The 22250-nt window shown below is 33.1% G+C and overlaps 3 protein-coding genes across 3 annotated transcripts; 1 reads left to right on the top strand and 2 right to left on the bottom strand.

Moving 5' to 3' along the window:
- Positions 1–2111: 2111 nt before the first annotated feature.
- Positions 2112–3074, bottom strand: LOC147934812 (uncharacterized). The gene has a single exon (XM_087472806.1). The coding sequence runs from the start codon at positions 3072–3074 to the stop codon at positions 2112–2114; it is 963 nt and encodes a 320-aa protein (XP_087328932.1).
- Positions 3075–6642: 3568 nt separating this feature from the next.
- Positions 6643–7840, top strand: LOC104728581 (F-box protein At3g47030-like). Its single transcript, XM_010447541.2, has one exon. The coding sequence runs from the start codon at positions 6643–6645 to the stop codon at positions 7816–7818; it is 1176 nt and encodes a 391-aa protein (XP_010445843.1). The 3' UTR covers positions 7819–7840.
- A 9831-nt stretch (positions 7841–17671) lies between these two features.
- On the bottom strand, positions 17672–19718 carry LOC104728582 (F-box/FBD/LRR-repeat protein At2g26030-like). The gene is made up of 4 exons (XM_087475937.1): positions 19529–19718; positions 18466–19413; positions 18246–18386; positions 17672–18158 (listed from the first exon to the last, which is right to left on the bottom strand). The coding sequence occupies exons 2-4, from the start codon at positions 19402–19404 to the stop codon at positions 17889–17891; spliced, it is 1350 nt and encodes a 449-aa protein (XP_087332063.1). The 5' UTR covers positions 19405–19413; positions 19529–19718; the 3' UTR covers positions 17672–17888.
- Positions 19719–22250: the final 2532 nt, after the last annotated feature.

Here is a 22250-nt window from a genome sequence, read left to right on the forward strand (position 1 = left end):
GTCATCTCGAACTCTTGCTTCATTGAGATTTTGAAATCTTCACACATGCCTGAATCATTACCAGTGAAGATTAAATCATCGACATATAAACTTACAATCAGAGTTCTTCCTCCAGCTTCACTCTTCACAAACAGTGTGCGCTCATATTCGCATTTTATGAAACCTGCTTTCATAAAGTATTCTTCTATCCTGCTGTACTAGGTCCTTGGAGCTTGTTTGAGACCATAGAGTGCCTTTTTTAGCTTATAGACCTTGTGCTCCTCCCCTTCATTTACATACCCTTCTAGTTGTTCCACAAACACAGTTTCTTTTAAAACACCATGGAGAAAAGCACTCTTGACATCAAGTTGATACACACTCCACTTTCTTTTAGCTACCTCAGCTAACAACATCCGAATAGTATCCCATCGTGCTACTGGTGCAAAAACTTCACCATAATCAACTCCGTGTATTTGCGAGTACCTCTTTGCCACCAGCCTAGCTTTGAACTTAGAAACTTCACCTTTCTCATTCAGCTTAGTCTTATAAACCCACTTAACATCAATCTTCTACATACCCACTGGTTGAGCAACCAATTCCCATGTTTCGTTTCTCTCGATTGACTGAAGTTCTGCATCCATTGCTTCTCTCCATTTTTCTTCTTTACAAGCTTCCCAAAACGTGCTTGGATCATCTTCTGCAGAGTATAGAACTAGATATTGTTGTTCTTCATCTTCTTCAACTTCATCTCCACTCACATAATCTTGTATATATCTTGGTCGAGCTCTCTGTCTTGTTTGAGCTAGTTGTTGATCTCCCAGATCACTTTGCTCTTCAGTCTCTACTCTGATCTCATAACTTCTCACTGCTTCTTTGAGCTATTCTTAGAACTCTCCCCTGGTTCTACTTCATCAATTACCAATACATCGTTTTCTTCTTCACTGTGAGAGCTTCCCCAATCCCAGCTTTTTTCCTCATCAAACATAACATCCCTGCTAACGATGACTTGATTTGTTGTAGGATCGCACATCATGTACGCCTTAGAACCCTCACTTACCCCAAGAAACACACATTTCTGCCCTCTGTCGTCTAGCTCCACTCGGTTTTGACTTTGAACATGAGCGAAACTTACGCAGCCAAACACCTTTAGATGACCAATATTAGGCTTCTCTCTGGTCCAGCACTCTTGCAGTGTCATCTCTTTCACTGCTGAAGTGGACATCGATTTAAGATGTGAGTAGTCCAGCTCAATGCTTCTCCCCATAAACGTTTTGGCATTCCCTTCTCCATAAGCAAGCACCGTACCATATTCATAATGGTTCTGTTTTTACGCTTAGCCACACCGTTCTGTTGCAGAGTGAAAGCAGCAGTAACTTGTCTTCTAATTCCATGAGTTGTACATAACTCATTGAACTCTTTGGAGGTGAACTCTCCTCCACGATCACTTCGCAAGCCTCATATTTTCATCCTTGTTTCATTCTCCACCAACAGCTTGAAATTTTTGAAAAATGAAAACGCTTCGTTCTTTGCTTTTAGGAGGTAAACCCATGTTTTCCTGCTGAAATCATCAGTAAAGGTGAGGATATACCTTTTTTCTCCTAAGGTATTTGGTGTGATTGGTCCACAAAGGTCAGTGTGTATGAGTTGCAGCTTCTCCGTTGCTCTCTAGTTTGCTTGCTTGGGAAATGTTTCCCTGTGTTGCTTCCCCTTGGCACACACCTCACATAGTCCTTCAGTTTTCTCAATCCCAGGAAGCCCCACCACCATTCTCTTCTTTGATAAGAGTTAAAGATTCTGGTGACTCAAGTGACCAAAGCGTTTGTGCCATAAGTTTGACTCGCTTTCAACTATCTACCGGCATGACTCCGACGATGATTCAGGTAGTAGAACAAACATTATGTTTGTTCTCATTGTTGTGTGTATGATTAGACCCAACTCATCTTGATACACTTTGCAGCTCCCATCTTTTATTAAGATTGCCAGTTTCCTTTCTTGTAGTTGTCCTAGGCTTAGGAGACTTGTTGTCAACTCTGGAACGTAGTACACATTTGGGATAATGTGACTTCTTCCCTCTAGGACCAGCTTTATGCTTCCCTGACCTTGTACTCTCATTCTTGAGTTGTTTCCCAATCTCACGCTATCAGTTTTTCGTCCAGATGAGTGAACCAGCTGCGATCTCCAGTCATGTGGTTTGAGCATCCTGAGTCTAGAAACCAAACATTATCTCCTTTTGAACTGGTTTCTTCAACAAACGCCATGAGTAGAAGCTCTTCCTTCTCATCAAGCTCAGCATAGTTTGCTTTGCTGTCCCAAGTAGGAAATTCTGATTGGTAATGTCTTAACTTGTGACATTTAAAGCACTCTATAGTAGCACGGCTGCTTCTTCCTCGACCTCGTCCTCCTCTAAAATTTCCTCTCCAAGATCCTCGTCCTCTGCTTTCATATGAGACCTTCAACACATGTTCCTCTTCTGCTTCTCCTTTCATACGTCGCTCTTGGACCAAGAGACTGCTCTGAAGTTCATCTAATGTTAGTGTGTCAAGATTGTTTGATTCTTCAATAGAACACACTACATAGTTGAACATCATCGTTAAATATCTTAAAATCTTTTCTAAGATGACGTTCTCTTTGAGCATATCTCCATACTCTCTCATCTTCTTTGCAACAGAAAGAGTTCTTGCAAAGAAACCATTAATGGTTTCTCCCTCTTTAATCTGAAGCATCTCGTACTCCTTACGTAATGCCTGAAGATGTGCTCTCTTCACCTTAGTTGAGCCTTGGAATTTCTGCTTCATGCTTTCCCAGATCTGCTTTCTTGTCTCCGTGTTAAGAATTGTGTCAAGAACTTCTCTATCAATTGATTGGTATAGAAAGTTCTTGAGTTTTAGATCTCTTAACGTTTGCTCATCGATCACCTTTTGCTGCTCCACGGTAGGAGTGACTCCTTCACACCTACTGATCCCATTCTCTATGAGATCCCAGTACTCCTTCGAACGGATGAAATTCTCCATCAACCGAGCCCAATGATCATAGTAACCATCGAACTGTAGAATAACAGGAGCAACAAAACCATTTGCACTACTGCTATCTCCCATCTCAATTTCTCGTTTTTCTCTCTTCTCTCAATGATTTAGATCTCTCTTTTAGTGATAACGCTCTGATACCAATCGTTAAAAATGAATAACTCAGAGTATTGATCAAAGCTTTTCTGATTGATAGTAATGTGAAATACAACTTAGTCCTTTTATAGATAGGGAGACTTAAACTGCAGGAAGCAAAACACAACTCCAAAGAGATAGCAGAAAACAACTAACACTACCCATGACTCGTTCTTATCCACGACTCACGACTTGGTGACTAACCACTCTACTCCTACAAACCCGGATTGACTTATTAATGCTTTAACCACTTCAAATCCAACATGCCCCGGGTCACAGAATAAAGAGACAAATAAATTTATTTTTATATATAGAAAAAAAAATTGTTAGATAAAAGGGCATAAAAAATAATGTAATGTTTGATAAAAGAGGCCAAAACAAAATTTGTACATCAAAAATATTGTTTTAAGGATTTATTTCTATGTGTCAATAATTAAAAAGATTCTTCATCTTCCATAATTATCTCAATGGACTCCAACCATAGAACGAAAATAAAATTTTATAATCTTCTCAAGTGTTTATATATTATCAAAATGAAATCCATATTTTTTCAATATATAATAGAGGTTCAAAAAAAAAATGGTATTTTATTCAAGTAAAAAAAGAAATTGCTCAGGGCCCCTAAAAATCCATGTCCGTAAGATGCCAGGCCTAATTGCAATTTTTCATAATAAAAGAGTCATACACTGAACTGACAATTGGGAGAACACTTTCTGAATGTACGAGGTTCTTTTAAATAGGGCTTGTTTTGGCCCTCACTAACGATATTAGGGCAAAGACAAGTTTATTTGGTTATAAGTTATGTGAGAGCTTTGTGTAACAATGTCGGCTAAACAAATTAATAAAGATCCCACATCGAGAACTTTAAAGTATTTAATCATGTATATAAGTAGCATGAGTTTATCTACTAGTAACCAATTGGCTTTGAGGGAAGAAAGCTTATGAATCTTCTTGAGGAATCAAAACCCTTGACCCAATAGGGTTCGTTCAATTGACAAATGGGAATAGTTGATTCTCTAGGTGGGAGAAAACCATGAGACAAAGCCAGTTGGTGTTTTTTGCCCTTTCAATTGCTTAAAACAATGTTTCCATGGAGAGATTTAACTATTCGCAAGAAGAGACAAACGTACACAGTCTCCCTTATGTGCTTAACTCGACTCCAATGTCTTATCGTCATCTCCTTGGAATATTGCACTAATGAGTTTTTTTTTGGGCCTCTAAAGTTAGTTCTTTAGTTGTTAAGAACGAAACGAACCAAGAGAAAAAAAAAAAGTCAAACATATGCGCATGCAAGCTCGATAACAAGTTACTGTTGGAATATTTACAAGATGAAAGAGACAAAGAGTGATTCAAACCCAAAATCAAAACAAACCCAACATTACCGTTACTAGTATCCACGCCCATGTCTATATAATGGTAGGCCTAATTGCAAATTTTATAACAAAAGAGTCATAATACACTGAACTTTAGTGACATTGTAAAGAATGATGATGATCTGACAATTGGGAGAACACTATGTGAATGTACGAAGCTCCTTGAAGATACTAGTACTAAATTTTTGTTACTCGAGCCGCAACTAAAATATCTTCAAGGAGCTTCGTATATTCACAAAGTGTTCAACTCTTACGCCTACGCTACTGGTTGATTCTCCCTTTTGAAAGGAGTTGAAGGGAGCTAAAGCTGTTCAACTCTTACGCCTACGCTACTGGTTTAGCATTCGTTAGACCTACTACTCTAAAACACTTATTTTTTTACCTTGTTCAATGTGACTACTTTGACTACCCACTGATTCTCAATTTCTGATGTAACATAGATCAACCGCAACCTTGTTGTTTGATACGGCAGCCCATGACCCAAATCCTCATGATAATTAAAATTTTACATTGATGAAGATTCAACGTAGCAAGGTAAGAAAAGAAACAAAGCTTATTTTTATGTATCTTGTATAAAATTAGACACCTACTAAAAAATCTATTAGCCAACGTAGCAGTCGTAATTACTCTAAAATTGGTCTTATTAAACGTAATGATTTCAAATCTATTAGTTGCGCTCGAGTAACATTTAATTACTGCTAGTATAAATAATAAAATATATGTTTGAATTAAGAAATTAATCATTCAAAATGTGTTTTCTACAAGAAAACAAGTGATTTGTAAGAGATGATACTAGCAAATCCCCCGCAAATTGAATATACCATGGGAGTTTTTAAGAATACAGATTCCTCGTAGATTAGTCCTCCCAAATCTATATTCATGGCAAATCTTTCCCAAAATTTTGGAGGGAAATTAACAATTTCAGATACCTCATAAATTGGTATGTTACAGTGTTCTAAAAAAATGTGAAAATAAGGAAAACAGACATGATTTATCATTTTTAAAAAATTCAATTTAGTATTTTAACATGAAAATATATTGAAAAAAAATATTTAACAAAAAAAACGCTAAAAAAACAATGGTTTTGTGTGGGTGTTTCCATATTATTATATGCATTTGAAAAAACTACTTTTTTCTTGATCAGATTCATGTAATAAGATACATTTCGATGAAGTTGAAAATGATGAAAATAATATATTTTTGCGAGATATCTCGAGACATATTTTAGCAAATATCTCTCATTAATTAATACTAATTACATGTATAACATTATAGATTTCATTCAAAATTCATAAAATAAATTTTGTTATTTTCCAAATTTAACAATATGCATTTATTTTGATAAAATCTACTTTTATAAACATTTTAAAATTAGTATTATAAAATCTATATCTAATTAAGTTAGTAAAAATAGTAGTACTCATATATTTACATTTAAATACCGAACATACATTCTTTAAAATATCAAAAATTGTAGCCCTTTAAATTGAATGTATATTATACTTCTTTGATAAACAACAACTTGATTTATTTTTTTAAAAATAATCATTTCATCTGTTTTGTTAAATTAAAGTCCATACAAATTTAGATTACATAATTGTTGATTACTAATAGTAAAATACCAACTATTAGTTATATATTGTTAAATACTTATAAATCATATTTCTGATTATTCTCAATTTATATTGGGTCTGTTCGTTTTGTTGACGCTAGCGGCTGCGGCTGCGGCAGCGGCAGCGGCAAACACAACTTTTTTAATCGCCGCATCTAATCGACGTTCAAAATTAGAAGCTGATGCAGCCGCAGGTACTTGCAACGACGAAACGAACAGACCCATTATCTTTTTCGTGATATCACGTATAAATTTAAATTTAAAAATATTGTCTTTTCCCTAACACATATAATTTAGAACCACAAAAATGATATATATAAAAGTTTGAATTAAATAAATTAAAAATATTAAACCGTTTATGTTGATTACGATGAATCTCTGATATATTTTAATCAATAATTTTATTCATAAATATTTTATTTGGATCGATTTATTACGACTATATGCTTGTTAGTTGTTCCCTACATTAGTAAAATTTAAAAAGTCACTCTGTCCACATCTCCTAAATCAAGTAAAAGTCATGTTTGGGATTCTAGGGCTTATTAACGCCGCCATGGGAAAAAGGCAGAAGAGATTAGTCCCCAGCCCAAGCAAGTCCCTCGGAGAATACTCCAAGGAGATCCCAGTTGATCTCTTGATCGACGTATTCTCAAGATTGCCACTGAAAGACGTTGCGAGCTGTCGTTGCGTGTCGAAGCTTTGGTCTTCCATACTGCGTTGTCCAGAATTCACCCAACTGTTCCTGAAAATATCAACGGTTCGGCCGCGTATCTTGTTCACCTTCTTATACAACGATAAGCGGATCTTTTACTCTATGCCTCAGGATCTAAATCCAAACCGCAACTACTCCTCTCCTATATCTCCCTATTACCAGATGCAGTTCCCTAAAGGTTTGGGTTCTTGCGAAGATATGTGTCCATCTATACTTGGTTTGATTTGTAACAAATCTAAGAAGCCGATGATATGTAACCCTAGCACAGGAGAGTACATATCTTTACCCCTAGCCAAAACCAAGAGGAATCAGATGAGACCCTATTTCGGGTATGATCCTATCGACAAAATCTTCAAGGTATTGTGTGTATCTGATGATTACGTGTATCGAGTTTCAACATTAGGAACGGGAGTAGGGACCTGGAAAAAGGTCGAGTGTTCGATACCCCATCAACCTTTACATACTGAGATATGCATCGATGGGGTATTGTACTACTTAGCTGAGCGTTTGGGCAATGGAACTCCAAGCCGTTATATGCTAGTATGCTTTGATGTTAAATTGGAGAGATTCAAGTTTCTAGTTGTTGATTTACTGATTTTGTCTTCAGCTCTCATAAACTACCAAGGTAAACTGGGCATATTGTTGCCAAATCAGGGTAGTATCAATAAAAGGACAGAAAGTTTTGAGCTGCGGGTTCTAGAGAATTCTGATGAAGTCAAATGGTCGAAGACTGTTTACGTATTGCCATCCTATTGGAACGATCTGGTTGCGTATAACAACCTTAGATTTGTCGGGATGACGAGTGCAGGTGTAATTGTGTTGTCGACATACCAACTACTGAAACCTTTCTACCTGTTCTACTATAATACAGTGAAAAATACTGTGGTCAGAGTTGAAATCGAATTCGGATCAGAGTTCTACTGTAATTGCCCAAATGTTGTTACATTTATAAACCATGTAGAGAATGTAGAGCTTATGGATTAGGAATCTATAACATATAGCTTGCCTTCTATATAAGTTTGGGCTCTTAGATACACCCTTATCGTTGCTTCCATCTTGTTTCAATGTGTGTTTGTAACTTGTAAGCTACGTTTTAGCTATTTAAACTTTTTGTTAAGTTATGTGAGAGCTTTGTGTAACAACAGTGTCGGCTAAACAAATTAATAGAGATCCCACATCGAGAACTTTAAAGGATTTAATCAAGTATATAAGTAGTATGAGTTTATGTACTAGTAACCAATTGGCTTTGAGGAAAGAAAGCTTATGAATCTTCTTGAGGAATCATAACCCTTGGCCCAATAGGGTTCGTTCAAATGACAAATGGGAAAAGATGATTCTTTAGGAGGGAGAAAAACATGAGCTAAAGCCAATTGGTGTTTTTTGCCCTCTGAATTGTCAAAACAACTTTCATGGAGAGATTGAACTAATTGGAAGAAGAGACAAAACGTACTGTTGGAACTTTTACAAGAAGAAAGAGTGATTCAAAACCCAAAAACAAAACAAACCCAACATTTACCGTTACTAGTATCCACGCCCAAGTCTATAAAATGCTAGGCATAATTGCAAATTTTCATAACAAAAGAGTCATACACTGAACTGCAATGAGATTGTAATGATGATGATCTGACAATTGGGAGACCACTTTGTGAATGTACGAATCTCCTTGAAGATATCCACATCATGATTGCTTATAACAGAATCTTTAAAATGCAGAATGAGTTTCTTGAGAACAGCTGAATTCTCAAGAAAATACCTCACAAAATTTTCCCAAATTTGTTCCTCCACAGTCTCTGCTTTTATCTCAAGTCTCAACACATTCCAGATTTGATGACAATCACCAAGGATGATAGCTTAGTTTGATAAAACGTTTGTCTTAACGGAATCCCTCGTCGGAAGCTTAGTTAACAAAAACTCCGGCAATTCACCGATTCTATCACAACACTACATGCATTCACGTTTAGGCACGTATTCCAAGCAACGGTTCATAGTTTGTGGAGAGAGCGTAATGCAAGAAGTGAGATTGGCAAGGTTTATTGACAATAATGTAAGGAACCTTTAGCTCCCTTCTTGGGCAACACGGTGTGGAGAGGGGCTACGCCTACGCTACTGGTTTAGCATTCGTTAGACCTACTACTCTAGAAAACTCATTTTTTTACCTTGTTCGCTGTGACTACTCTGACTCCCCACTGTTTCTCAATTTCTCATGAAACATAGGTGAACCGCCACCTTGTTGTTTGATACGCAAGCCCGTGACACAAATCCTCATGATAATTAAAAATTCTACATCGATGAAGATTTAACGTAACAAGCTATAAGAAAAGAAACAAAGCTCGTTTTTATGTATCTCGTTTAAAATCAGATATCTATACTATTAAAAGGGAAGCATTTTTAATAAGTAGCCATAGATTAAGAGATTATTACATGAAATGCCATTTAAATCGGAATAAGGATATGTATAATTCTTGAAGCCAAACCGACACAATTAATAAAGAATTTTGTAGCCAAACAGATATTATATGTGATATTTTAGCAAAAAAATCGGAGCCAAACAAATTCATATTTAAGTGTACGGAGCAAACAAACATTTAATGCGTTATTAACACATCAAATGCGGAAGCAAACAATATGGTTACACGATATTCGTCATGTATATGCCAATATCTAAACAAATCTACCCATCTAATTAGCACGTCAAACTTTAATGCTTCCCTTATTATATTGTTACAATTAGGAAAATTTAATCTTAGAATATCTTCTATTAATGAATAATCTAAGGAATCATAATAAAATCTATATCCCTGAACATTAGCACCTACCATAACAATTATGAGTAAGCATTAAAACAAAATACTTCGAACATATCTTTCACCTGCAATTTTAAAAAAAAAGAAAGTAATTAATGATAATTCCAAAATTTATCATAATAATAATTTCGCAATCTTAACAAAATACATCTAAATCCAAGTTTTTTTTTGGCAATTCGAATGTAATACGTTACTATTGTTTAGGAATATTGCACCGGATCCGGCATATTCCTTTCATCGAGTAGTTACATAAGGCTATAAATATAGAAACATCATAAAAGTTTAACATAGCACCCCACTATTAAAACCATTCACAAAAGCATACACTTTTGAAATCACAATAGTTGCAAATGCTACTCACAAGTCTTGCTATGACCAAACCTTTTAAAACATGTTGGAGGTTCAAGTGAAAATAATGCACACATAGAAAATCAAAAAAGGGGAAGCCATAGAGAAGATTGAATTTACCCGATGTGTCTCTGTAAGTTACTTGATTTTTAAAAATTATGTTTTGTTGGCAAGTATTATATTTAGTTATGACTAAACTATGTTTACTACTTATGATTTAGGTTACCGAAGGATGGACTATCACATCCTTGACAATTCAAGAAAGTATGTTAACATTTTTCCTCGCAGAACCATTTCAGAAGTTTTGGAAGCAACTAAAGTAATGACCAATGTATGGATATTATGTCAAGTATATTTCTATTACTTATATTTTATAGAAGGATCATGCAAACTAATAGCATGTTTAAATGTTTCTTTTAGGAGGGGAAGTATAAGATCTGCATGTGTACCACCTATTCGATTGACATGGATTTTGGTTCTTATTACTTTGCCTCCAAGTGTACAAGACGACATTTAAGGTGCCAGAAACCATGTTAGCATTATAAAACAATTATTCTATGAATGAAACTTTGTGTTTTTTTTTATTTATTCCAAACTAAATTAAATACGTGTGGAATTGATTTTAAAGCTAAAATTATTATTATGTTTGTAATACATAAGTGCATGTTTATAAGTAAGAATATCACTCTATGAAAAAAATAGTAAGAAAATTGTGGTATGGCTATTTTGGGACAGAGAACCCTTCCCATCCCATGTATGTCATGTTTTGGTATCTTATAACTTTAGTTTTAATACCCATTTAAGATTATACATTTTAGTTCAACAGATAAAAAAATTAGGTAAGAGATTCAGACTGAATTAGTGACAAGCTAGATTTCTTTAAATAAATATTATTCTAGGCTTAAACACAAATATTAAAAGAGAAGCATTTTTCACTATCTAGGCATAAATTTTGAGATTATTACATTCCATTGGATTTAGTTTTAGGGGAAAAAAAAAGATCAATTGGTTAACCAGGGAGATTCCTATTCGGATCGTGATTAATGTGGCTAAGAGAATGGGTTCTAAATCCGTATCCAAACATATACAATCATTTAAATTCATTACCATAAAACCCCAGTTTGATAGTTGTTTATTTTTATTTTATATATTATTAATGATACATGAAGATACCAGTATAGATACGTGGAGATACCTCCTACCAAAAAAATACGTGGAAATACTAATATATAAATGATTTTATTATTTTTTTATCACACATGAATTTAATATTTATATGTATATATATGTTTGCAGGCGGTAAAAAAACAAATGTTGTTACTAGATATGGTGTGAAAGAGAAAACATGTAAGGTGAAACGTGAAGGAGTATTGTCAAAGGACTTTAATTATGAAGAACATACTTCTCAAGTGATTGATTCTAATCAATTTAATTGTATAGTAGATTTGTGTAACCATCCACACATATAGCGTAGATATATATATGTGTATATATGTGTGGTATAAAAAATCAAAATTTTATTAATGTGTTTTTTTAAATCATTTTTAAATTGTAAATTCACATTTTTGTTTAATTTAATTTAATTTGTGTGTTATTAAAATTACGGCAATCAAACAAAGTATATTTTAGTGTATTAGTTATAATTTCATATCCAAACTTATATGAACCAATAATCTACCATAAAATATTGGAAATATAATTATCAATTTTAAATTATATAAAGAAATCAATTTTAATTCGATTGCATAAATATAGAACTAAACATACCAACTTTTTTTGTTGGGACAAAAAGAAGCTATCAGACCAATTAAAACCAAAGAACATATCATACCAACATAACTATTGTAACAGTATTAGTGCATAAGGATAAGTTTCATTTATAAATACCAATGAATAAATATCAATTTTAAAAGTGAATAGTTTCACTTATTTTCACACATGAATATATAAAATTTTGGGTAAAATTCCATTTTTTTAATAGCTATATTTTATTCTCAAAATCTAAGTTGAGTAAGAGCAATTTAGAATGGATAAATATATAACTTTGGAATGGAATAAATTTGAGTATTTTTGAAAATTTTACAGAGTTTTAGACTATCAAAATATAAAATAATCTCTAATCCAATCTCTTAAGACATATTTTATAGATAATAATTTTTTTTAATTGAAATACATGTTACCTACGGGTTTTGCAAATTCAACATGGCCAATGCAGACATTGCTCCTGTGGTTTTTGGGTGAAGAGTTTTTCACAAGTAAAAAAAATAGCAAAACCATTACAAAGCCTATCAATGTGGATTTGTCATGCTATACAATTTAAGGTCATTGAGTTTAGGAATTTTAATCATTATAGCAGATTTTATAGATAATTTTGAGAAATATAAATAAAATTTGTATAATATCCACTAATTTGTAAAAGTTAAATATCCAAACAAAAAGTACATGAAGTACGAGTATCCCATCCGAATCTTCTACCTATTTCTTTATCTGTTAGACTAAAATTTACAATCTTAAATGGGTAAAGTATTATTAAAGTCACGGTTATGAAGTAGAATAAACATGACGTATATGGGACGTGACGGTTTTTCTGTTCAGATATAAACATTCTATTTTCATCTTATTTTTTTAATTGTAGTTGTTTATACTTTTCGTCTAAAAACAAAACATATATAATCATTCTTTTCGTCCAAAAACCAAAAACATATCAAATACTATACTGATACGAGTTTAGATTATAAATGTTACTAATATTCGTTAAAAATATGTTTATAAACATTATCCCGCATATACATAATATATTGCAAACTTAATAATAACCTTAATTTTTGAAATCAACCCCGCACGTACGTGCGGGTCCGAATCTAGTCAACTCTTATTTTTATAGAGTTTTTTAAGAATGAAATCTGTTTAGAAAACTATTAGCACTGAATATCATTAATTGTTTAAATGCAAATCCAAACAATTTTAGTTAACATTCTCTACTATTCTTATAACCAAACACTATTAAAATATTTTAAATACCTATATATATAATATTTTACAATTAATATATATACAATTAATATCTATAGATATTCTACTATCATTTTTGTTTGAATTTAATTTTTAATTATTGTGAATCATCATATAATACATAAAGTTAATAAAAATGTATTTTTCTGCATATATTGTGATTTGAGTTTTTTTTAAACAGACATATATTACTCAATTAATTATAAAGAGTGTTTCAACATACATATATAATAAATTTACCGTATATAGTAAATTTTAAATTTTTAAGAAATTTAAAATATATAATTGATATATCTAAACTTAATAAAAAGTTTAAATTGTGAATATTTAAAAATTTTAAAATTTTTAAATAACACAGGCGAGTTATATTGCATGATGAGTTATATAGATATATATGAGGAGACGATTTTGAATCTATAAAAAACATATCAAAATGATATAATTAAGATTGTATTAAAAAAAAATTGTTGTGAGGTATACTACATGTTATATACTAAATCACTAAATTTAACAAAATATTATATTAATAAAATTTATATTAAAATATTACACTAACAAAAATTTAAAATAAAAAAATGGGAAGCTGTTCTTGGACTCAAACCCAAAACCTTCAATGCTTCTATCTTGAAGATATCAAACCCAAAAAAATGGGAAGCTGTTCCGCTATCAACTGCCCTACAGATCCACTCCACAAATATAGTTGTTGTGTCCGTTTATACTTTATCAAGAAGTTTTGCATTCGTAATTTTTGATTAAACTTCATAAAGTTGTCAATGAAACTCACACAGCATTTGCCATAAGCTAATGATTTCAAATCTATTGATTTTTTAATTGCGTCTCAAGTAACAAATATTTAACTCTAGTATAAATTATAATTTGTTTGAATTACTAAAACTAATCATTTAAATTTATTTTCATTATAAGAAAACAAGTGATTTGCAAGGCAGGATACTAGCAAATCCCTGGCAATTCAAATATACCAGTATTTTAATAAAAAAAATAGAATTTCAAATCACTTGAGAAAATAAACAATTCCTCGTAAATCAGTATTTCCAAATCTATATTCGTCGCATGTCCTTGCAAGGGGACATAAACAATTTTTAGATACCTAGTAAATTGGTATGTATTTGCTATCGTGTTCTTTGTAGGTTTAGGTAATTTCAACCAAAATAAAATTAATGTTAAAACGGAAAAAACAGAAATGATTTGTCATTTTTTAAAATCGAATTTAATATTTTAGCAGGAATTATATATTGAAACGAATGTTTAAAAATAACACGCAAAAAAATAACGGTTTTGTGTGGTTGGTACCATATATTATATGCATTTGAAAGAAACTGCTTTTTTTTACTGGCCAGATTCATGTATTAAGAGATACATTTCGATGAACTTGAAAATGATGTAAACAATATCTCCATCGATAAGACCTGTGGTCCTCATTATAAATATAAAATGTCACAAGTCACTCTTTCCACATCTCCTAAATCAAATAAAAGTCATGTTTGGGATTCTAGGGTTTAAGGCCGCCATGGGAAAAAGGCACAAGAAAGTAGTCCCCATGCAAGTTCCAAGGAGAAAACTCGAAGGAGATCCTAGATGATGTCTTGATCTAATAGCCACTAGATTCATATGGGCTACTGAGGAATAAGCAATGATCTTCTTTAGATCGATCTGTCTTGAAGTGGTTAAGGGTGTATATATTATAGCAATAAAGTATAAATGGAGTAGAACAAAGTGTTGCTTTGGAAAACATGGGTATCGTAAATTTTAAAAAGCTATGGGTTCTTCGTTATCTGTTGGTCTTTTTTCCAAGACTCTCATTTTGTATGGGATTAGAGGCGTCTAGTTTATTAGTTTATTTTGCTATTTTCTTTCCAAAAGTCACTAGATTCATATGGGCTACTGAGGAGTAAGTAATGATCTTCTTTAGATGGATCTGCTTGAAGTGGTCAAGGAAGTATATATTATAGAAATCGCGCTTAAAATAAAAATGAAAGGAGTAGATCAAAGTTTCACTTCGAGGAACATGGGTATTGAAAATCTTAAAAACTTGTGGGTTTTTCGTTATCTGTATATGGTCTTTTTTTCCTAGGTTCTCATTTTGTATGGGCTTAGGCGCGTCTAGTTTATTAGTTAATTTTGCTATTTTTTTCCAACAGTCACTAGATTCGTATGGGCTACTGAGGAGTAAGAAATGATATTCTTTAGATCGATCTGTCTTGAAGTGGTCTAGGAAGTATATATTATAGAAATCGCACTTAAAGTATAAATGAAAGGAGAAAAACAAAGTGTCGCTTTGGGAAACATGGGTATTGAAAATCTTAAAAACTCGTGGGTTCGTCGTTATCTGTATATGGTCTTTTTTCCTAGGTGCTCATTTTGTATGGGCTTAAGCGCGTCTAGTTTATTAGTTTATTTTACTCTTTTGTTGCCAATAGTCACTAGATTCATATGGGCTACGGAGGAGTAAGCAATGATCTTCTTTAGATCGATATGTCTTGAAGTGGTCAAGAAAGTATATATTATAACAACTGCGCTTAAAATATAAATGAAAGGAGTAGAACAAAGTATCGCTTCGGGAACCATGGTATTGAAAATCTTAAAAACCTGTGGGTTCTTCGTTATCTGTATATGGTCTTATTTTCCTAGGTTCACATTTTGTATGGGCTTTCAGTTTCATGTTTCCATTCAGCGGGCGTGGTTATTGGCAATAACTTATTGAATCCATTGTTTAGGCTCATTAAAAATGAAAAATTTCTCCTGCTACTCAGCCTACAACCTTGAGCATTGTACAAGGATGTGTTGTAGGAGTAACCAATTACCTATAGGGTGGAATTGCCACAACATGACCATTCTTCTTAGCAAGAATTATTGCAGTAGGATTATGGCTAGGAGGATTTGAAAGGTATTATGGCTACAGGGTCGAATAGTTTTTTTCAACTTGTTCATTCACTTATATTCAAATGATGAAAATTGGTTGAATAATTTTTTTCAACTCTTTCGATCTTTTCAGTTGTGCAACCATTTGAATTAAATATCTTCCTCTTCATTCTTTTTACGGTGCTAACGATCATGGTTGTTCCTCCTGCAATAACCGATTTAAATCCATCTAAAACAAGCTGGAGGATTAAGTTAAGATCATTCATTCCTGGAGGCAATACATCACTTACTCTGGAGAGACCATTGAAATTGTTTTGGCTGATGCGTCTGTAAGATTATTACTGATTAAGTTATTTATTTTATCTATATATTTTATGGTGATAAATCATTATTTTTTAAATCAATACGTGTTATTATAGATATCATCGGTTAGGTGGTTAACATGAATGTGAATACACTCCACTGTCAATGAAGCTCACGAAGCATTTGCCAGGAGGAAAATCATATTTCACGTTCAAGTCAAGCCGAGGAACGTTTAACCAAAGATTTCTCCATCTGTTAGATAACACGCTTGACTTAATTAACAGAATCTTTGGTCGGAAGGTCTAAGAGTATCCGAGTTAGCATATAATCCGGCAATCCGCTGATTATATCGCAATCCATCACGACAAACGAAACCCTAATTTCCAAAAAATAACTAACATCAAAGGTCTTTATCATAAACCTGAGATACAATACTTATACAGGCCATTACAATCAATCTGAGTCTTAAGAGTCGATTTGATTCGTCGGTTGGGTTGTCGCCGCCGAAGTGAGAACTGGGAATTAGGAGGAAGAATTGCAAGTTTGTGAAATGAAAAAAGAAAAAAAAAATTTATCTTAGTCGAAAAAGCATATCACTTTTTTTTTTTTTTTAATGTTTTCTTTGGTAACGTATTTTTTGTAATTCAATTGCTTTTATGTCTTATAATAAGGGCAGGTGAGCGTGAAGATAACATGGAAGTCAAAATACATGTATATTCAGAGGAAGCTGGATTTGAAGTCAAGTATGTTATTGATTTTTCTGAAAGTGGTTTGTGTTAGAATCAAGAGGTTGAAGTCTTTGTTGTTGTTCTGTTGCTTGAATATCCTTAATGTCCTCCAAGAAAGTGAGATTCAGATCAAATGTCTTACACTGGATGAGTAGATGTCAATGTTGAGTCCTGGAGCATCAATCTCATCAACGGCATACATATTCTACACAATCCATTCTTCTCTTAAAGTTTTAAACTTACACAAAAAGCTCTTGTTAAGGCTGGTTTTAGCATCAAAGCTTGCTCTCAAGACCAAGATGCAACTCAATCCGGAAAACTGTGAGTGTGTCTCATAGTATGGCTAAGGGCCTAAGGCTAAAATGGAGGTTGAGACCTCAAAACACACTTACTCGTAGAATAAAATCAGTCAACGGACTCTTTTTACTTGGGAGGGCGAGTGAGTAACGTTGGTTGTGGAGAGAATCTCGCACTCCTCTAATAAAAAGAAAGAGAGGAGTTTTCACCTTGATGATATAATGTAAGGATAGCTCACCGTGGGCAAAAGAAAGAAACATAAATTAAACACCATTTTTACAAATCCCTTTATCAATCAAATATACGTCTTTGTATATCTAGTGTCTAGCCACTTACGTTATCTACTTACCAACACCATATTTTCCATATCATTTGAGATGGTAATAATCAAACTAGTATAGGCTTGATTCTTTGTCTAATAACTCACATGCAGAACCTACGCATTCCTAACGACAGAGCTTCTCCAGAAACAACAAACAATTGGTACTTATACAACGTTAAAGAACAACATGTCTTGCTGTATTAAATTCCCAGAGGTCTGATATAAAGCATACCATAAAGCCTAGAGTAATTAATCAATATACAAACCCACTCAGTGATTCATAGAGTAATCAAGTTTAATGTCAATAAATTCTAGCTAGGCTTAACTTCAAAATAAAAACACTGTTCTTCAGTGACATAATCAATGAATAATAATCTCACATTTGCGAGAACACTTGACGAATGTATGGAAGATATCTGTAGCCTGCAGCTTTGTTGTAGGAGAATCACTAAAACACAGAACGAGTTTCTTTAGAACTTTTGAATTCTCAAGAAAGTACCCCGCTAGTGTCTTCCAAGTCTCTTCCTCTATAATCATTCCTTTAATCTCAACACGTTCAAGAGTCGACGACAAACAATGAGGCACATATCTCAGTTTAATCTGAACTGGATGCGTCGAAAAAGAAAGCTCCTGATAATAATAAAAACAGGAAACTATATCTTTCAAATAATGTTCTTAGTTGTTACCGCTAAATCATAGACTTAAACAGATTCTTACCAAGATGAGGCTCTTCAGATTTTGGAAGTTCTCAAGAAAGACTGGCAATAGTTGTAACAATGAGTTGGGGAACGCAGCCTGCAAACGATATAAGTTACCGAACTGGGGAAGCGGTGCAAGTTTCAAGTAACGATCAAGAACCTGCCAGAAGAAAGAAAATGATATAAGTAACAATTGTATTATATAGGATTAAAGTATATATTATAGTTGTTAGGTATACCTCCATAGTACGCTTAGAGATGATCATATGCCTTACACTAGAAATACTGGTGAGAAAATGACGGATAGTATTTCTCTTGTTGAAGCTCCCTAGTCTCAAAGGACTACCACCAATCTCTACATTGAATTTAGTATCCATATCGATCGTGAGCAAAGAACTCAGATTGTTTACCACAATCCTATCAGATTGATTATCTTTAAAACTCATAAACTCGAGCCGTGGAGCATCGATCTCAAGAGAGAAATCAGTACCACCCCTATCGTTCGCAAAGGTGTAACGAAACCTTTTCAGACTCCTAGATCTCACACGAAGAAACACCAGAAACTCTACATTGTTACGATCAATAGTTCTAACAAATGTAAGATCTTCAAGAACTGGACAGTCTGAGATGAGGTTCTCCATAACCAAAGGACCATCCACACAATAAAAATTGTTTTCCAAATGCATGGTCTTCAGACAAGGTAGAGAAACAACCAACCGTGGATTTACAAGCCCTACCCTTACAAGCTTTAAAAACACCAATGTCTTGCTTTTATAAATGTCGTGAGGCATGAAATCTCTTATACTTGGCATCATATCAGCCTCAACATCTAAATGTTCAACTTTGCGATCAACCATGGTCCCTAGCAACTCCCCCAATCGATCACCATAGTTAATGAATTCGTTGTATTTTATCTTGAACTTTTGTAGTCTTGACTTGTGGTTAATTGATAGGTTCTCTGAAGCATTAAACTCCAGAAACTTATCAATGAAGCTAGCAAAGGCTTGTCCATTAAGAGGGAAATGATTGACATTTAAGTCAATTACAGGAACCATAAGCCAGAGACGTTCCCATCTCTTCGACAAAACGCTTGTCCTAACTGAATCTTTGGTCGGAAGGTAAGAGAGCATCTGAGTTAGCAAATAATCCGGCAATTCGTTGATGTTATTACAATCCATCACGAAACCCTAACATTTCGGTAAAAAAATAATAATATTAAAAAACCAAAAGAAAAACCCCTTCAGAATTATCCCTAAAATCTAGGGTACAAGTCTATGTGAACTGGGTGTGAGAAAAACTCACCGTTGATACAATTTGCTCGAGAGATTATCACTCTTTAGGTGTTTATACAATCGATTATTTCATTTTGGGTCACAATTCACATATGGAGTCAACTACTTTTGGGTGGCGCTTGAGATGGAGTTAGGATGAGAAGGTGATCATATAGGCGGCTCGTGGTGCTCGCAGGAAACAGTATAAATACGTGAAGTATATATCGAAACCTAATCTACATGTCATTTTGAGATATGATCATATCTAAGATTATGGCTATGAATGGAGACACGTCGATATGGCCATACCTGACACGTGGATTAGATTTCAATATTTGTTTTGTATTTATACCATTTTTCTACTAGCATCAATAGTCATCTATAAGTATTGAAACCTAATTCACAAGTCATTTTGAGGTAGTTGTATGTGTTTCCATTCACCATTTTAATTGAATTATAAAACAGTTCATTTTTTAAAATAATAAAATATTACTGAATTCTTTGCGGTTCAGTTACATAAACAAAATAAAGATTTGCTACTTATAGTAGTACTTCATTACTTAGGGTGTGTTTCAAGCGTATCTTCTGTCTCTTATTGATTTTTTTCTACATTTTTTTTTACAGTCTTCTATCTTTTAGTTTAAAATTTGATTTTTAAATAAAAATAAATGACAGACATAATAATTTAAGAGATTTAATCCTACTATATTAATTGGAAAGTACAAATATGAAACTAACCTAAAAATGTGTAAAAATTACATTCAATTTCCATTAGAAAAACTTAATTAAGCTTAATTAATTATTTAAATAAACATAATTAATTAAAAAATAAAAAACGCTGACAGATCAAATATAAAAAACTCTAGAAAATATAAAAATATATTTTTTAATTAAGCTTAATTAATTATTTAAATAAACATAATTAATTAAAAAAAACGCTGACAGATCAAATATAAAAAACTCTAGAAAATATAAAAATATATTTTTTTCTCTCTCATAAATTATGGACGAAAATTATGAAATATATTTTTCAAAAATATAAACCAATCAGAATTTCAAAAACTAAGATTTTTTTCTCCAAGTACACAATATAATTATTTTTAATAAATAAATTACGAAGATTTTGTTAAGATTTCAAATTATGATTCTCCTATCATATTTATTTTCTTTTATTTACAAATTGTTTGGAATTTTCATATAATACTTATGATTAGTAAAATGCAGACTTTTTCTACATATGTTGTGATTTGAATTTTTTAAAACGAAAATATATTATTCAATCTAAAAAAATATGTGTTTTAATTTTCACGTTGACGGGTTGGTAAAACTAAATTTATATAGATGATAAATTAATAACTTTTATTTGTTCACAATATTTTTTTTAAATGTTGACATGTGCTTAAAGCACGGGATATCTCCTAGTCTATAAGTGATTAAGTACTAACTTTTCTTAAGTGATTTATGTCACTTCAAACTTTACAAAAGTTTATATAATTTAATAACAGTGAAAATTAATGTGTTTTTTTCTCAATTAACTATCAATCGTTACATCTATTTCCACATATTTACTTGTTATGTGGAAACGCTTGTCCTAATTGAATCTTTGGTCGGAAGGTGAGAGAGTATCTGAGTTAGCAAATAATCCGGCAATTCATTGAAAATTTCTTTTGATATTATTGTAATCCATCACCAAACCCTAACATTTCGGAAAAACAAAAAGTCTCAGAATATATCCCTAAAATCTAGGGTTCAAGCAAATAAACGTCATTTATTTCTTGTTTTCTTTTTTTTTTTTTGTGCAAAAGAAAATTTCATTAACTTAAAACTTTCGAAAAGGGGAGTTCATACAATCAAAGGTTAAAGAGCAAAATGGAAAATAGAGATAGTGGTTCCATGAGTTTTCCAAAAATGCAAAGTTTGAAAAATCTTTTGGTACCATAACGGAATCGCCCATGAATACGGGCTTCGCGAATTCCTTGATCAACATGTGACCAGACACGCCATGCACAAGATATGCGACCAAGCTTTTAGAAGAGTGCTCCATCGAGGAGACAAGGGTTAGGTTCTTCGCCACCATGAGAAAGTTCAAAAACAAGAATTCAAGATTCTTCATACCTGTAGGCTCATAACTCATGACACTAGGTGAAGCTACAATCGGGAGACACAAGTGATAGATGCAAAACCGTAACATAGCAGGTGGGTCCTCCCTCACATGAAGCCATCGACTATGGAGGTTAAGGAACTCCACACAAATCTTGTAGTCGGTTTTACATTTGAAAAATTCAGCACATCCGAGCTTATACCCTTTAGGCGAATGGAGATGGGGGGATACACACATACCATAAACAATCAAGCTTTGAGGATACAAAACATTGACATAAGGATTACTATTGTCATGGTTTTCAAAAGCTTAGAGCAAAACCATAGCATTGATGGTGAATTACAACTCAGATGGAGTCTTCGGCCAAAGAGTTTGTAATCTTGATCCCACCATGTACTAAGGTTTGGCAAATAATAATTTGGATCAGACCAGGACTTAATAAGAATTGGGTTTTAAACACACCTTTGTTGTTCTTCTCCAAATCGTTTCTTGCATAGATAATACCATGGAAATTGCAGAAGGTTGCTTGTAAAGATTTGGGGTTTATAGGAACCAGAGCTATAAAGTTGAAGAGGATATGGTAATCACCGCTCCGTGGATGCGGGATCATAATGCCATTCCTCTTCAAGCTTTTACTAGTGAACCGATGAAA

Source organism: Camelina sativa, chromosome 11 (assembly GCF_030686135.1).
Source record: "Camelina sativa cultivar CO46 ecotype springtype chromosome 11, ASM3068613v1".
Lineage (NCBI taxonomy): Eukaryota > Viridiplantae > Streptophyta > Magnoliopsida > Brassicales > Brassicaceae > Camelina > Camelina sativa.

Excerpts from the sequence above, each read along its gene's own strand:
- LOC104728582 (XM_087475937.1), bottom strand. The coding sequence starts at position 19,404 with ATGGATTGTAATAACATCAACGAATTGCCGGATTATTTGCTAACTCAG. Across the intron at positions 18,387-18,465 it reads TCTCTAAGCGTACTATGGAG|GTTCTTGATCGTTACTTGAA; the intron begins GTATACCTAACA and ends TTCTTCTGGCAG. Across the intron at positions 18,159-18,245 it reads ATCTGAAGAGCCTCATCTTG|GAGCTTTCTTTTTCGACGCA; the intron begins GTAAGAATCTGT and ends TATTATTATCAG.
- LOC104728581 (XM_010447541.2), top strand. The coding sequence starts at position 6,643 with ATGTTTGGGATTCTAGGGCTTATTAACGCCGCCATGGGAAAAAGGCAG.
- LOC147934812 (XM_087472806.1), bottom strand. The coding sequence starts at position 3,074 with ATGGGAGATAGCAGTAGTGCAAATGGTTTTGTTGCTCCTGTTATTCTA.